The sequence below is a fragment of the Perna viridis genome, chromosome 7, assembly GCF_037379345.1.
Source record: "Perna viridis isolate PV_CMFRI_1.1 ecotype Kerala chromosome 7, ASM3737934v1, whole genome shotgun sequence".
In the NCBI taxonomy this organism is placed as follows: domain Eukaryota; kingdom Metazoa; phylum Mollusca; class Bivalvia; order Mytilida; family Mytilidae; genus Perna; species Perna viridis.
The window spans coordinates 18,430,508-18,444,793 of NC_142451.1; the positions used below are offsets into that span (position 1 = coordinate 18,430,508).

A 14,286-nucleotide genomic window follows, 5' to 3' on the forward strand; every position below is an offset into this window, starting at 1 on the left:
TTTTGTTTCAATTTTGTTGTTGTTGTTGTTGTTCCTCGTTTCCGTAGATGTCACCGTGACGCAAAGGAAACAGGAGCAACAAAGATGTCCGTTAAATTCAGCATAGTAAAAACGAAACATTTTTTTCTCGAACAGATTGCAAACTGATTTTCATTCCCAATGTGACAACAGCCTATAGACCCGACGTAGGACGTACTAGAGAATATTGTCTTTCATTCCCTAAATTGTCCCCAAATCACTTTGCTACAAAGAAACACTTGTGCGTTCAGTGCCAGAAATTGTTTGTGCTTTCAATGCTTTATTTTCAGAACATGAGCTAATTATAACATTTGACTCACTGATAAGTCCCAATCTAAAAAAAAACAAAACATTCAACGATATCCAAGTACAAGTATTCAGAGCGCGGATGTCAAAGCAGAAACACAGAACATAGAAAACTATAATCCGGAACAGCCAAGGTCGTATTATATATAGTTCCAACAAGAATCAATGCTGAAAGAGTAATCAAGGGAACCAAGGTTATAGCGGTAGTCAAAAGAATGTAATCCAGGGACAAAGACCTGACATGGAAAACAGACATATACAACAAAGAACATAAAGTAACTAAAGTCATACATACAAAGTATGGACCAGGTGCACCGGCAGGGTAAGGTCAGAAAGATGTATATAACTATAAATATCTGCAATCGTCACGGATCTTAAAAGGAATTGGTTGATATAATAAATCTAGGGCCTTGTGTATTACGTTAGTTATTGTTCATGATTACTGTGTTATGCCACAAATATGACTATAGGTATGAAAAAAATCGAAGTTTGGATGGCCTATTTATCGTAAATTGAAAAGAAGCAAATTCAGAAGACGAGAGAATAAAAATGCTGTAATGAGCATTAAGATGAAACAATAGATTGTGTCCTATAACCTGAAACTATTATCGGACAAGCGTGACTATATTATCACGTCGAATAAGAGCTTAGTTTGTAACTTTTACTGTGCATGAGTATTTCGTCTACGACTTATGGTGGAAGAGTTCTGATAAGTTTGAACACTGACCAGTTATGAAACCAGACCCATGCCTAATATGACCTCTATTTTTTACTAGGCAAAAAGTCAAGGGTAATGGGTATATAGGGCGAAGATAGCCAACCAGTAGGGGAAAAGCTATTTATAACGTTTAATTGGACTTTTTAAATATTTTCATCCTAGAAAAACACCTTAAAATTCCAAACTATCTTATCTGCGTTCTGTGTTTCTAAATATAAATTGAATGATTAAAATTATTACTACAGGTAGTGAAAGTTGAGAATAATTAGGTCACTATAAATAACCTTGTCTTTCCTGCAAAAATGTAGGCAACTGATCAAATAACTACACTATTACACATGTAATAATATTATACTGCTGCAATGTTTTGTGGTCGTATAAATTCATTTTTGGTTTTGTTTCTGATGCTATTTATATAATGTAAGAATAATTTTCAATAAAAGAACTTTAGTGAGCGATCTCACACATTTGCAAGCGTTAGAAACAAAAGATTTGATTGTTACTAATCATTATCTAAAGTTTGAATGAAATGCGTAGAAAAAAACTTAAGCCACATGCCTAAATCAATATTTTTTCTCAAGTCATCCTCCAATTTTCTTTTAAATCAATATCATCAAAGATTGTATTGCTCCTAACCATGCATCCAAGTTTGAAAGAAATCAATCTATAGATGAAAGCCATATCAAGCTGACAATTCTAGATAATTGATTTTTCACAGAGCCCCCTACTCCTTCCAAAAAAAAAGTAGTCCCTCTGACCGGTTTCTATGAAAATCGATACCAGCAAAGATTTTATCGTCTTACCAGTCATCCAAGTTTGAAGGAAATTTGTCTAAAGATGGAGACCCTATCCACGGGGTAAGTTGTGAAATGTGGACAGACAGTCAGACACACTGGCAGGTCAAATACAGTATACATCCCACAACTTTGTTACAAGGGGTATACTTAACATTAAAATCATACAGAAAATCAATGGCCATATTGTAATGAATCATTAAGTTACAGATGTAAGAGGGAGGGATAATTTGATTTATATGGGTGATATAAAACCCTATAATTTCTACAAGTCTCCCTGTATTACTATTGTACAAGATGTATATCTACACTGTTAACAACTTACCTGCTGTACAGAGATAGATTATGAATGAATATTTGATAGTAATTATATCAAAAGAAAAAATTCTTGAAGCAAGTCTAAACCCAAAAGCGTGTTCTTTTCATTGGGAGGGGTACATGGAAAATGGTAGAAATTTCAGATATTTAAAATATAATAAAACACAGAACAAAAATACAACACATCTTAGATATAAGGTGAATAGTTTTATTCATTGTTTCTTTTACACTTCTGACCTTGTTGAACTAGAATAGCCTAAGGGAATTACCAGTTTTTGCTAAATGAATTCATCTATTGAATTAGTAACAATGTAGCTTAACAGTCAACTGGTTGTAAAAGCAAAGAACTACAGTAATCCATGTCCTGAAATAATAGAAAAAAAAGTATCACCGAGTGGGCCAAGTGTATAAGCCATTTCTGTGTAAAATCTTGTAGTTTCAAAACAAAAGTATCTTTAGTTTCAAAGAAACTTTTTCTTGATTATTGTTTAACATCCTAAGGCAGGTATTTCATGCATTTAAGAAAGAGAACTTTAAACCAATCTAACACACCCTGCTTTGTACTAGACTGAAATGCTGAACGGGATCTTTCTTGTGCTAGCCCACGGAAGCAACAGCCTGAAGTTAGGAATATCATCTCGCTAAAACACTTTATTATGACTCTGAGGCCAATTGTTAAAAATTATTTAAATATGTTGTACATCATAGGCTTGCAGAGATTCCTCCTTACATAATTCATCCTTAGAACAGGATCTGCACATTTGTTCTTTACATGAAACAGACATGATTTCCAAATACAAAACGAAAACAAATTAACAGAGGCTAACCCAGAGATTTCCAAAAGGGGGGGGGGCTGATATTGGTCCCTTTTCCCATACAAATGTTTAAAATTAACCATATTTTTCAACAAAAAGAGGATTCTAACCATAAAAATATCCCAGGCTTCACAAATGATTAAGTAGGAAAGTCCTACATTCATTGTCAGGTTAAAAACTGAAAAACCTGAGTATCAAGTATGGAACTGAAATAAAAACAAGTCCTACATCATATCTTGTTTATTGTGAATTATGCTACATAACACATTAATCCTGATAACAAGACAAAAGTAAACAAGTGCATCAATGTAAATCAACATATACTAACAACACTGTGTAGAAAAAAACACATAGAAAGAAAAAAATAAACATATTGCACTAGAACTCTACACAGAGTTGTCTAATGCCAGACATTACAAAATGGTACACAAGTTATCTCCCCTTAATGTAAGCACACAAATAGTACTGGAGTTCTTGTCAAATATCTTCATATTAATTACAAAATGAGCTGTTTTAGATTTTTGTGAACGATACAATGTTACACTTCTCTTCAGAAGTGATTTTTTTGTTTCTTATAACGTTTCAAAGTAGTGTGGTTCTGGGGAGAACACAGAGTAACATTAAATGTTCCCTCCTCTCATAACATACATATTTCAGTAACTTTAAATACAACTCCTTATTTACTCCGTAAAAAGAGGTGAAAATTTTTCAACAGAAAACCAAATTTTATAAGAAAGCCATCAAGAACTCCTTAGAGCTATCTCAAGCTGATCAAAATGGCATAAAATATTTGTTTTATAATGATTGTCACATTAAATACACATATCTCTGATGTCTGACATTCACAACTCATATTTACTACCCCATTAACATATCATTATGACATTTGATGCATTTTTCCATTTTTTTTCTTCCTTATCCATGTCAATATTATCTTAAAGTAAATTCTTTTTTCCGAAGCCTTTAAACAATTTTCTAATAGTACATCACATTCATGAAAGAGTTCTGGAAAAGATCCTATTCTATATCCATGGATAATACAATTGAATTCACTTTTAAGTGATGAATTATTTAGACAGCTTTGAGACTGTCAATGTTCATTTGTATGTAGGTGTAAGCATTACATCATATTGGTAATTTACTTCCTGGTTAATTAATCTTCCATATATATATTGAAATTATTGTTCCTTTACCTCAGGAGCAGATTTAGGTGGGGGCGTGGCGGGCATGCTCCCCCACTAAAATTTGCAAAGCATGGGTTGTCTTGTCTTTGGGGTAGTTTTAGGTGTTATAGGTTGAAACTTTAATTTCTCGCTAATTTTACCACAAAAGATATAAATTGCACCCACTCTAGAATATTTCATAAAATTAACCTAAAAAAATTTTAACTGTGTGTTCCCCCAATCTAAAATCCTGGATCCGCTCCTGGTCCTTTTTGTTAAATGGTATTACCTGTAGTTCCCAAATCAAATAAATGTGATGACCATACTTTCCTTGACTTCCATCACATAAATCCATTTTTATTCTTTAATATGTTATTGATATAAGTAACAGTTTTGAGGTAAACATATCCTATATAAACATATATATAATATTTTTGAAAGTTTTGGTCTAATATGATCTTATTTATGAAAAAAGCAACATATTAAGTATAAAAGGACAATTTATAGGGCTAGATGTCATGTTTTTTTCTTAAGAAATATATCTTGTAAATGTAGACATTATCAGGAGAAAGCACTCCTAGTAACTCCAGTGGTGGATCCATGGGGAGGATACATGGGATTGGAATCCCCCTCATATGTAGAAAATATAAATTTTCTGTAAAACTTCGGCAAAAATGTGAAAATAATAGCTTTTACTCTCCATTATTAAGTTCAGGATTGCACCCCCCTTTTTTAAATGTCTGGATCCACTCTTGTAAGACCATTACTATTGGTGTACAAATGCCTTCCAATTTTTGAACATTAAACAACTTTTCAAAAAAAAATACACATTATTTCAATAAAATAAAGCTTAAGATAAAAAAGGGTGTTCATATCATCAATAATCAATATTTATTTATCAATATACATTCATTTGAATCAAGCAAATCACTTGTTGATAGGAGTACACAATCATGGTTGGACCAAGACTAATAAATGTTTCCAACCTTATCTGAATTAAATAAAACAATACAGTCACCATCATAAAATACGTCTATACATCAGCATTTCAAAAACAAAAGATAAAAACATTATAACCATTTGATAAATTCTATAAATATCTAATGAAAAAATATTAATAGGTATAAAATTCAAATGCTACAACTGGCACAGACTATCTAGACAGTTTGTCCTGCTGCTTTATATTCTGGTTGCCAAAATGGTGAGTCAATATATATAACAAGATCAATTGTAACTACTGATATAATCCTGTTAATCTATGTTCAGTCATGCATATTCAAAGTATGATAGTGTTTTGTTTTTTTTCAAGATCAATCCCAAACAAAAGTGTGTCTTTTAAATGTTTTTTATCCTGATATTTGTAGGAGTGGAAAGTATGCAATGATTTGTCAGTAAATTCATTTAAATGTATCCTTTATTTTTATTCCCAATGTCATCTAATGCCCAATTAACCTTTGTTTGGTGCAGAGCAAAATACTAACTATTCAATTCCATTAATAACAGACAGGGAATGTTTTTAAATATAAGATGTAGCTTAATAAAGGTATAATTCTTACAACATCACCATAATGTAAAAAGATTATCATTAACAACATGTGAGGGACAACATAAAATGTCCTACATTACTTAGAATGGTTGCATCAGTTTCTATTTATGTAAAAGAATGTCAATTGCTAAGTGCCCTTAAATCTTCCAGGAATCCTTCAGGCTGTAGGAGATGTGTGGAACCTATAATTAAATATTGAAGAAAATGTTACAAAAATGTTACTCAGTCAGCTGTTTTGTCTGTCATTTGTGACTTCACAGTCCATTTGAGTTTCATCATGTCTGTTGAGGTCTCACTAACCACTTCTAATGTTTCCATTACTGGTACTTTACATGTTAAAAAAGTAATTTTCAAAATTTCACAGTGAATTCCATGGGCAAATGATATCTTAAAGTTGCATACCATTTCAAAGCTTGGAAAATTAGGCTTTCTAAATCATTATGCTAATGGTACGATGATTGTAGAAATTCTTTACAAAATTTAAATAATTCTGAAAATCCATATTTTTACCTTTTCTGCTAACTGACAGCATGGAGGCAAATTACTCACACATGTAAACAATATTCATACACTTTTGTAGTAAATTACATATATGATTTTAAAGTACACATTCTCAGCTTTATTTGACTACCTTTAATCAGAATACACACAAATAACACACTTACCAGGCATAGGTCTAGGCTCAGTGTGTTTTTAGTACTTAATAGGGGGTGGCTATTTGACCCTGAAGTGGTTAGTGAGACCTGAGGAAATTGATGGAATTACTCCCCTTGATTGTCTACTAAATGCATTTACATGTGAAACAGGTATTAACACTCTTCCCTAATGAAACTCTTTCAAAGATTTCTTTCATTTGTTAGAAAATTAATTGTCAATTCACTTGTTCTGCTGTGCATCATTCATGCAAAAGATTGAATTTCTCAACACTCATGTAAGAAGTCCCAGATCTGCTCCCAGTTTTTAGTGGAGTCGGAGTTGCTCAATTGCTTTTGTTACTTTGTATGTATGATTTTAGGTACTGTATGTTCTTTCTTGTGTATGTCTGTTTTCCATGTCTGGTCTCTGTCCCTGGATTACATTCTTTTGATTACCGCTATAACCTTGGTTCCCTTGGTTACTCCTTGGGAACTACTGTAGGAAGTTTGTGGTCACATAAAAACCATGTAGCCTAATAGCAATACATACCAATAAGAACTTCCCAGTTTTTACATGACTGTGTGACTTGATAAGCGGTCCTCATTTCAGCATATGACACACCTCCCATTACAAAGATAATAAGTCTTGGTCCACTCTTGTAACTGGGAGGTACCTTCTCTTTATGCCACACTCCATATCTTGCACTACTAAAAGTCATAAAAATCATTCTGTTACTATCATAGCAATATCTATGATGACAATCAAGTATTCTAACGTGACAGGCTTTAAAGCTCTTTAGACCACAGCCATGGTAAAAAAGTGATAAACACATGACCAACATTTGATACAACACATATGCTGTGTCTATTAAAAAACATGAAGAAACTAGTCCCATTAGAATAGAAATAAATCACGGAAACTCCATTATATCATTGCTTTACCACAGACTGGCCGTTTATGTCGTTATTTAACTCCTTGTTATTGATTTATTCCATTTCGTCCATGGGTGGACATAGGGCGACTACAGTTTCTCTCCATTCGCTTCGGTTTTGGGCGATGGTGTTACAATTCTTCCACGTTAGTCCTACTCTCTTCAGTTCAGAGTTCAAACCCCTCCTCCAGGTGTTCTTTGGTCTTCCTCTTTTTCTTTGCCCTTGGGGATTCCAATCTAAAGCTTGCTTTGTAGTGTTTTTATTGTTCTTCCTTAAAGTATGACCAATCCATTTCCATTTTCGGGTTCGAATGGTGTTTTCTATTGGTTGTTGTTTTGTTCTTTGCCAGAATTTCTTGTTTGTTATTTTTTCTGGCCATCTGATATTCAGTATATTTCTTAGGCACTTGTTAACAAAGACTTGTATAGATTTCATGGTGTTTTCTGTTTCTCTCCAGGTCTCGCAACCATATAACAGGACAGACTTAACATTGCTGTTGAAAATTTTGATCTCAGTAGTCGTTCTCAGTGTTCTACTTTTCCATACTGGTTTTAGAATGGAAAAAGCCTGTAATGCTTTCATCTTTCTGGCTTGTACATCTTCGTCAGTGCCTCCAGTTATACTCATGACACTTCCAAGGTACGTAAATTTATCTACATTCTCTATCTGTTGGTTATTTACCAATATTGGATCCATCTGGTTTTGTTGGATTCTCATGGCTTTGGTTTTGGCTGTGTTGATATACAATCCTGTTCTTTTAGCTGTTTCTTTGAGATGGTTGACCTGGTGTTGGGAATCTTGAAGACGATGCGATAGTGTGCATATGTCGTCTGCAAATTCGAGGTCTTCTAGACGAGATGTTAGTGTCCATTGTATACCATGAGGGTCGTTGTAAGCTGTTGTTGCTATCCAGTCGATGACTATGAGAAAGAGAAGGGGAGAGAGAATGCATCCTTGCCTTACGCCAGTTGTTACAGGGAAAGGATCCGTCAAAGTACCAGCATGTATGACCTGACAAGAGAATTCTTCATACAGTAACTTAATCATGGAAGTAATCTTAGGAGGAATCCCATAGTGTCCTAGAATGTTCCACAAGACCTGATGATCTATGCTGTCAAATGCTTTCTGGAAGTCAATAAAGTTTAGATATAGGGATGACTGCCATTCGATCGTTTGCTCAATAATTATTCTGAGTGTTGCAATCTGGTCGACACATGATCGTTCTTGTCTAAATCCAGCTTGTTCATCTCTCAGCTTGCTATCAATCTCTTCTTTCATACTCCTTGTTATTACTTGGAGTAAAACAAAGTGACATACATGGCCAGCCCATGGTAAAACAATGATAAAACAGAGTTTCCATGATTTATTTCTTAATTAAACAAAGTTTCTTCAAATACAAAGTTCCCTGTGTAACAAATACTTTCTCCTTAGTAGTTGAGGGATGGAAAAATTGAAAAGCTGGAATCTATGGGCAATGAACAATAAAAATTCATAATATTCAGCAAAGAAATAACAACAAAAAAATGACATTGGTACCCTATGTTTGACAGGAAAGTTCTTGTGGGCAAAAGTTAGAAATAGAAGGTAAATAGCATTTTTATTATGGTTTAGATCAAATAATTTGCATGCACAGCTTGGTACAGTGTATAGTCTGTAAAGTCGAACTCTTAACAGTTGCAACTACAAATTGATACAGCTCTGAATTTAGATTAAATGTTTTACATAAACAGATAAGTCAAAGAACTAAAAAAATGCTATTAGACAAAAGAAATAAGAAATTAATAAAAGGCTGAAGAAAATGCTTTAATCTGTCCCTTTTTGATCCCTAGTTCTATAAAGGTAAGGGTCATAAACTCATAACCTTTTAATCCATCAAAGCTTCTTTCTGTGGTAGATACCTTGTAGTACAATTTCATAGAGACCCATACACTTTTACTTTTAAGTACATTTCTTGACAAGAAACCAGGAAAATGTTCTGTCTCTTTTTTGAGTTTGAACTAAACCACAGTCTTTTGTTTTGTGGTATTTTACTTGAACTAATTAAAACAAGTACTATCTTTAAAAAAAAGATAGCCGACGCAGTAAAATCTTGTTCTTTTTATTTACAAGCTTCTACATTTCATTCAAGAAAATTAGCACATGGTTTCGATACAGTTTTTTCCAAACGCCACTCAGTTATCAGTATTGGGCCAATCGGGAAACAGAATTATGATCAGGTGACTTGCATTTCCATAGAAGAACATCCTTAGGGTCAAAGGGTAAAAAGTGAAACTACACCAACTGCATCGGAAAAAGCCATACACATTTACTCAAGATATTGGTTGAACAAAAAATTCCTTGTTATCTGTTCCTTTTTCATAAAAGGTTCAAGTCCTGGGCCCCAATGTCAACCCTAGCCTTTCTTTGTTTGGTTTGGACCTCATGGTACAGATCTGGACACCAAATGTAAGCGGATGATGACAACAGCATCCATCCTAACAAAGACGATACATACAACACTGCTATACCATTGTATGCCCTCAATAATTCGCAGTTGTATAAAAATTATTTATCCATTTGTATTTATTAGTTTAACTAAATGAATATAAAAAAATATTCCAAAATCAGTAAATTCCCATTTTGATAAGTTGGAGCATGTCTCTATCATTCCATATAGGGGAAAATTGTTTAGCCCCACAAAACAGGAAGTTGATATCGAACAACAGGCACAAAATTGCTTAAAACGTATGTTCCCCAGATTAAAGCCACAAAACAAATTTAAATTCATGCATTGGGAGGCTGGGAGCCCAGATAATTAAGACAGAATTCAAACGGATGGATAAGGTTGTTCCAATTTACCACCAACTTGTTGAGGTTTGTTATTAAAATTTTAACATTACATATCAAAATGGAAAATTCAAAATAAAAGGAAAGTGTGGGCATTTGAAAACATGTGAAATAAAAAACTAACAAAGTTAAGACAATATTTCATACCCATGACAGAAAATTTCTTACTTAAACCTACATACATAATTATGGAAATGTTAACTCAATTAGCAGATTGTCATTATCATAAAAAGATTAATAGCAAAATAATCCCACACAACTGTCTGCTAACATACTTTCTGAAGAATAAGTCAACAAAAAATATATCTACATTTTGTAAATCTATTAAATGTCTATTCAAACTATTATTAAGTCTTGCCATCAAACACTTATGGTCCTATTAACTATAATCAGCTTCTTTTACATCAGTATTATCTTCAGTATCATATGTTGTGAATTTAAGTTGATCCTAATTCTAAAGGCTGGAAAAGTAATATGATCCTTTTTTTTTATTTACCGAGTTTGCAAGTTACAGGAAAGTGAAGAGTCTATTTTTGTGTACATTTCCAGAAAGGATTGTATAGCACAAGTATTACAGATTTTATGCACCATATTTGTAAGGAAACTAAACAAAGACAAATAGACCTTCATGAACAAATTAAGGTATATCATATGATACAATGTTCAAATTACTAATGGCAAGGAATAGTTTTCAAAAGCATGAAGATCATACAACCAGAGTTTGTTATTTTTGTGGAAATCTGAACAAACAAAATGGGCACATACAATTATAAATAAAATGTTCAATCATGCAGCTTGATATAACCACAAATGTTACACTGTGAACAGTGGGGGAAAAATGAAAGCTTGATATATTTTTTTCATTAGGATGGTAAACTGTTTGACACAGCATGACCTAAACTCTATTTTAAGCAACTGCAACCAATATGATTTATCAACAACCCAAAAATTTGCTATGTATATTTGGAACATTTAGAAGATACATCAAAGTACATGTATATCAGTATTAAAAAGGCTACAATTCATTGAATAGGGGATAATCAGTTTCCTTGGAACTAGCCATCCATTTAGTATGAATGTTAAGACACAATGCATATAATTATTTTAACACATTTTGTCATTGTTTGGTGTGTAAATTAGTTATTTGTAATCTACAATGTAGAACTTAGCAAATTTTCTTCACTAAATTCCATGTATTTATTTTTTACATTCTCAAAGTCACTAGGCATTCATTCACCTGGGTTGACAGTTTGTGTATTTTTTCTTATCAAGTCATACCCCCTATGCCCTGACAAAGGCAGTTAGGCAGAAAATGTGTCCCTCCCTTTCTTCCTTCTATCAGGTTTTGTTTGTATTTTATTTAATTCCATTTTAGCCTTTTAAATGTGGCTACCTTTTATTTAACTACTAACACTATTAGTTATAGATTTTTCCAACAAAGGCTAACTGTATTCAAAGAAATTGTAGACCTCTAAGAAAAAAAACAGGTCAAAGACAGAAATGGTCAAATTTCTTTAAACAGGAAATAGATGATGGGACCCGTACCTGTATATCAAGAGACTGTGATTAGTAGTAGCTGAGAAAAGTGTTTTGAAAATAATTTCCGTGCTGCCCGCCTGACTGACATTCATCACACTATAACCCTAATTTTCACCAGTGGAATTCAGCCAAAAATCCATCAAATCCAAAGAGTGGTTTAGGTGAAGCTTACAAGATATATTGACAGAAAACAAAGAGACAGACAAGCTGAGTGGTTATTCAACACTACCAAATTTTGTTTGTAGGAGTTAAAAATTCATACATCAACATTTAGTAAATGCTCATTTGTCACTAACACCTAAAACACTGGGTTTTCATTGAAGCCATATCAATTACACGACAACACAATAGTACCAGTATGGTGATCTGATTTCAAATTTTCATAATCAATATCAGGCAAAACAAATGTATTTAGTTTTCCAATATTTATTATACTTGCCTCAAATAACAAAATGAAACATACTGGTAAGTAACTTCCAGAAATATCACATGACTAAAAGTGAATCATTGATCAAGGCAACAAATTATCTTTTTTTTAATGAACTGGGAAAATTATAATGTCGAATTCCTAAAGAAATATAAATTTACATTGTAAAATTCATAGGGGCTATATTTCATTCCACCAAATCAAAAATCTACAAAGTAACAAAATTTCATCAAACCATGAAAGTTGATATCCATGAGTAAATGACCCTCCATAGTAATCAATATAAAATCTCCCACATGTTAATATATCTTTAAGAATCTTGACATAAACAAACTAAATTGCACCCCCAATTATAATCAAGGTTAAAATGATTACGTATAAAAAATAAAATAGCTTAAACTATATCAAGACTTTTATTTTACCTTACATGGGTACCGGGGTATATAATTACATTACATGGGTACCGGGGTATATAATTATATTACATGGGTACCGGGGTATATAATTACCTTACATGGGTACCGGGGTATATAATTACATTACATGGGTACTGGGGTATATAATTACATTACATGGGTACCGGGGTATATAATTACATTACATGGGTACCGGGGTATATAATTACATTACATGGGTACCGGGGTATATAATTACATTTCTCTGTTAGGCTGTACGATGAACCTAATCAATTATATCTAAATACAGTCTCAGATAACCTTACCAGTAACATGATTTTATTATCCCTTCCTAATAATAACCGAATATAAATATGCAATTTCAACAAGTAACAAAAATTTTTTAAACAATGATCCACAATAACAAACAAAACTATTAAAAATAAATCAAACTCTATCAAAATTAGTCAAGAAATATGGAATTCATTCAAAGCTTTATAAAATTGCTCCTACTGAGCCAATTATGGCCCCTTATTCCTGAAGAGTTGGGCCTACAACCCATAAATTAAATCCAAATCTTCCTTTAGTGATAAGAAACAATGTGTTAAAATCTTCATTTAAATCCATTTGGCTATAGCAGAATATATCACATAATCAAAGTGCTGTTAACACTGGAGGTCATTTTATTCATGTGAAAAGTGTCCCAAGAACAGAATTTCAATAAGGTCCTCACTATTTTTGACAAGGATCACCACAATATCATTATGTGAAGACAATCGCAAATAATTCTTGTTGAAAACCTGTCTATAAAAAAATATTACCCTTTTGTCATGGTTCTGTATTCCCATTTTATGTCGTCCATGACAAGTGAAAATGCTACAGTTGGTCATTTAGAAAGTTGATTTCTGATGTGAGAGAGTTAATGTTTTTGCCAAACTATCCTGTCTAAAGCAAACTTTAATTCTACAACCAGTGTCATCGGATGATCACCTAACCAATTATGTAACACCACTGTTAAGAAGTCAAATAGAAGGGAAACAGTCACTGAGACGTATAAATTTGATGTATTTGTAAACTTACATCAAGAAAGAAGCATAGATATTATTTAATTTTACACCATGACCATCTTAATTTTAACAAAATACAAAATGAAAGCGAGGAAGCATGCAAACAGAGACTTATAGGATAAGAAATTGGAAAGAGTTAATATTATCACAAGTGCTTTAGAACGCCTAGATTTAACAGGTGTGAGGAACTTTTTCCATGCAAAAGTTAAATCCTTAAGTGTTCTTGGTAAAAGTGATCATATTTTGATTATTCATGATACAAATTGATTATTCTACTTATTATATAGATTTTTTTCATTATTTATTGATATTTTCAACACAAATTTTAAATTCTGTGATTGGTGGCTTGATAACTAAGTTGTGGCGTTTACGAGGGAGAAAGTCATAGAGTGAAATTGCCAAGTTTATTTCAGTGTGAATTATCAAAATGTATTACACTGGGAACATTTGATAAAACTGCTGTCTATATAATAAAAGGTCATTTCTACCACGAATTACTTTTCTTTGAGTACATTTCTTACTGCAATTTTGTCAACTTATTCACAAAAATGTGCTTGGCTACTTTGTAGCAGGGGCACAAAAAACACTGGCTATCTAAATTGGATAGAAATAAATACCTGATAGGTGGCTTGTTAAATCCTCCTGATCTAGGAGCACCACCAGAGAGGAATGGGAACTGTCTGTTATCTAACTTTTCATCAACAGCATCCTAGTGAGAAAAATAGAATATGCAATTAAAAAAATATTTATACTTTAATTTATTTAAAATTTACTAATAGGTTGAAA

At 32.7% G+C, this 14,286-nt stretch overlaps 1 protein-coding gene across 10 annotated transcripts in view; it reads right to left on the reverse strand.

The window, feature by feature from the left end:
• Positions 1 to 3,194: 3,194 nt before the first annotated feature.
• The window catches only part of LOC148611649 (syntaxin-binding protein 1-like), a 41,168-nt gene continuing 30,076 nt past the window's right edge, over positions 3,195 to 14,286 (reverse strand). For all 10 annotated transcript variants that reach the window (XM_088592405.1, XM_088592403.1, XM_088592402.1 and 7 more), the window contains 3 exons: positions 14,118 to 14,209; positions 6,864 to 7,021; positions 3,195 to 5,860 (listed from right to left, as the gene is read on the reverse strand). In XM_088592405.1, the coding sequence (XP_088448531.1) occupies positions 5,799 to 5,860; positions 6,864 to 7,021; positions 14,118 to 14,209 (312 nt within the window). In that variant the 3' untranslated portion in view covers positions 3,195 to 5,798. The remainder of the gene's footprint in view (positions 5,861 to 6,863; positions 7,022 to 14,117; positions 14,210 to 14,286) is intronic.